This window comes from Colobus angolensis, unplaced genomic scaffold (genome assembly GCF_000951035.1).
Source record: "Colobus angolensis palliatus isolate OR3802 unplaced genomic scaffold, Cang.pa_1.0 Scaffold201, whole genome shotgun sequence".
Classification (NCBI taxonomy): Eukaryota; Metazoa; Chordata; class Mammalia; order Primates; family Cercopithecidae; genus Colobus; species Colobus angolensis.
Window position 1 is genome coordinate 4,605,876 of NW_012115167.1, and position 3,161 is coordinate 4,609,036.

The 3,161-nt window shown below is 41.6% G+C and overlaps 1 protein-coding gene across 1 annotated transcript in view; it reads left to right on the plus strand.

The window, feature by feature from the left end:
• PAPOLG (poly(A) polymerase gamma) overlaps positions 1-3,161 on the plus strand; it is a 47,505-nt gene that overhangs the window by 35,198 nt on the left and 9,146 nt on the right. The window contains exons 14-15 of the mRNA XM_011941819.1: positions 504-623; positions 1,069-1,178. Coding sequence (XP_011797209.1) covers positions 504-623; positions 1,069-1,178 — 230 coding nt within the window. The remainder of the gene's footprint in view (positions 1-503; positions 624-1,068; positions 1,179-3,161) is intronic.

Consider the following 3,161-nt stretch of genomic DNA (forward strand, 5'->3'; position numbering starts at 1 on the left):
ACTCCTGACCTCAGGTGATCCACCTACCTCAGCCTTCCAAAGTGCTGGGATTACAAGCATGAGCCACTGCACCTGGCCTGAATTTTTTTATTTTTTATTTTTTTGAGATGGAGTCTTGCTCTGTTGCCCCAGCTGGAGTGTAATGGCATGATCTCAGCTCACTGCAACCTCCACCTCCCAGGTTCAAGTGATTCTCCTGCCTCAACCTCCCAAGTAGCTGGGATTACAGGCACCCACCACCACGGCCCAGCTAATTTTTTTGTATTTTTAGTAGAGACGGGGTTTTGCCATGTTGGCCAAAACTGGTCTTGAACTCCTGACCTCAGGCGATCCGCCTGCTCTTGCCTTCCAAAGTGCTGGGATTACAGATGTGAGCCACAGCACCCAGCCTGAAATTTTTTAATGAACATGTAAAGCTTCATAGTTAATATACTGTTTGGTTTACTTGAGTGTAACTTTCAAATTTAAAGTGGATGTAAGATAAATTGTGTTGTTTATTTTAGGGTTGGATTAGTAGAATCTAAAATCCGTGTACTTGTTGGAAACTTGGAACGGAATGAATTTATTACTCTTGCCCATGTGAATCCCCAGTCATTCCCAGGGAATAAGGAACATCATAAAGAGTAAGTTAATTGTTTTTTAATACTATATTTCTTAAACAATGTTATTTGGCATATGCATCATTTCAGAGTAATTATGAGATTTTTGTTTAACAGGCATTGATGGGAGTATGACACATTATATATTTGAGTTTGAGTGTCTAGGCATTAAAAATAAGTATGCAACTACTTTGGTAGCCCACAAACCCCAGCAAAACACCATCACAATATTTGGAGCATCTTTAAGAATATATTTAGTAAGTCATTTTCATAGCCACTTAATCCTTCTTAGAATAACAGAGGATAACTTACCAGTTCTGGATGTCACTTTTAAGAATCTGGCCAGACCACTGAAATCTGTGTTTGTGAGACAGAGACATAGAGACCAAGTTTTAATTATGACATAGCATCTGTGAAATTGTAAAATAATAATAATAATTAATGCAGATTCTTAAATTTTACTTTATAGCAACAATTACATATCAATGTGGTTCCTTGGAATAATTTTTCGGAGAGTAGAAAATGCAGAAAGTGTCAACATAGACTTGACATATGATATACAGTCATTTACTGATACAGGTAAGACTTCATCATCATAGAGCTGTGATTCTCAAACCTGGCTGTTACTCAGTGTCATCTGCCTACGATCTGGCTGGCTGTACTTATTAAAGTTCCACAATTGGTTAAGTGAACAAGGCATATCCATATTGCTGTTAAAACAGGAAAGGAGCCGGGTGCGGGGCTCACGCCTGTAATCCCAGCACTTTGGGAGGCGGAGGTGGGCAGATTACCTGAGGTCAGGAGTTCGAGACCAGCCTGGCTAATATGGTGAAACCCTGTCTCTACTAAAAATACAAAGTTAGTGGGGTATGGTGGTGGTTGCCAGCTGCTTGGGAGGCTGAGGCAGGAAAATTGCGTGAACCTGGGAGGAGGAGGTTGCAGTGAGCTGAGGTTGCCCCACTGCACTCCAGCCTGCCCCACAGAGTGAGACTGTCTCCAAACAAAGAATAAAAAAGCATTATGAAGCAATTTCCAAGGTATATTAAGTGGGGGGTAAAATTACAGAACACTGTGTACACTGTGCTATTTACATAAAAAGAAAAGATAAATATACATTTGCTTACAAATGCATAGAATATCTCTGGAAGGATACTTAGTTTAAAAACAATGGCAAGACTGGTTGCTTCTAGGTCAGGGTGCAGGATAAGGAGACATCACTGAATACTCTTCAGTGCTTTGAGTTTTGTAGCATGTGAATGTTATCTGTTTTATTTTATTTTATTTTATGAAATAAAATAAAAATCAACCCATAAAAATCAAGTCTTTATTTTTTTAGACAGAGTCTCTCACTCTGTCACCCAGGCTGGACTGCAGTGGTGTGATCTCAGCTCACTGCAACCTCCGCCTCTGGGGTTCAAGTGATTCTCATGCCCCAGCCTCCCAAGTAGCTGGACTTACGGGTACATGCCACCAGGCCTGGCTAATTTTGTATTTTTAGTAGAGACAGAGTTTCATCATGTTGGCCAGGCTGGTCTCGAATACCTGACCTCAACTGATCCACCTGCCTCAGCCTCCCAAAAGTGCTGGGATTACAGGCGTGAGCCACCTCGCCTGGCTGAATGTTACCGGTTTTAAAACACAAAGAAAGGAAAGCTCTTTGTATGTACAACCAGGGTTTGTGATCACAGTAATAAAGATGACTTGATTTTTGCCAGGCGCGGTGGCTCACAAGCGCCTGTAATTCTAATACTTTGGGAGACTGGGATTGGTGAATCTCTTGAACTCAAGAGTTTGAGACCAACCTGGGCAACATGGTGAAACCCCATCTCTACAAAAGATACAAAAAAAAGTTTGTCAGGTATTGTGCCTGTGGTCCCAGCTATCTGGGAGGCTGAGGTGGGAGAATTGCTTGAACCCAGAAGGTCAAGGCTGCAGTGAGCTGAGATTGCGCCATTGCTCTCCAGCCTGGGTGACAAAGTGAGACCCTGTCTCAAAAAATAAAAACTTGATTTTTATGGGTTTTTTGTTTGTTTGTTTTAAATAGAGGCAGGATTTTGCCATGTTGCCCAGGCTGGTCTCGAACTCCTGGGCTCAACCAATTTGCCCATCTTGGCCTCTTCAAGTGCTGGGATTACAGATGTCAGCCACTGCACCTGGCCAGACTTTTATGTTTTTGATATGATATAAATATCAGTAAGTACAGAATTGCTGAGTATATTTCAGGATCAGTGAAAAGTATGTCTTTCACATCCAGCCCTCTAGTCACAACTCCGGAATATCTTAATGTATCTGTTATAAATTTGGGGTTATTTATCTTGAAGAATCTAGAATACATTCATACTATTAAAAGTATTGGTTTGGCTCATCTGGATTTTCTGAATTCTTTTGAAAGAGCCCTCATATTTATCATGAAAATGCAGATTCCTGGCTGGGCGCGGTGGCTAACGCCTGTAATCCCAGCACTTTGGGAGGCCAAGGCAGGAGGATCACCTGAGGTCAGGAGTTTGAGACCAGCCTGGCCAACATGGTGAAACCCCATCTCTACCAAATACACAAAAATAA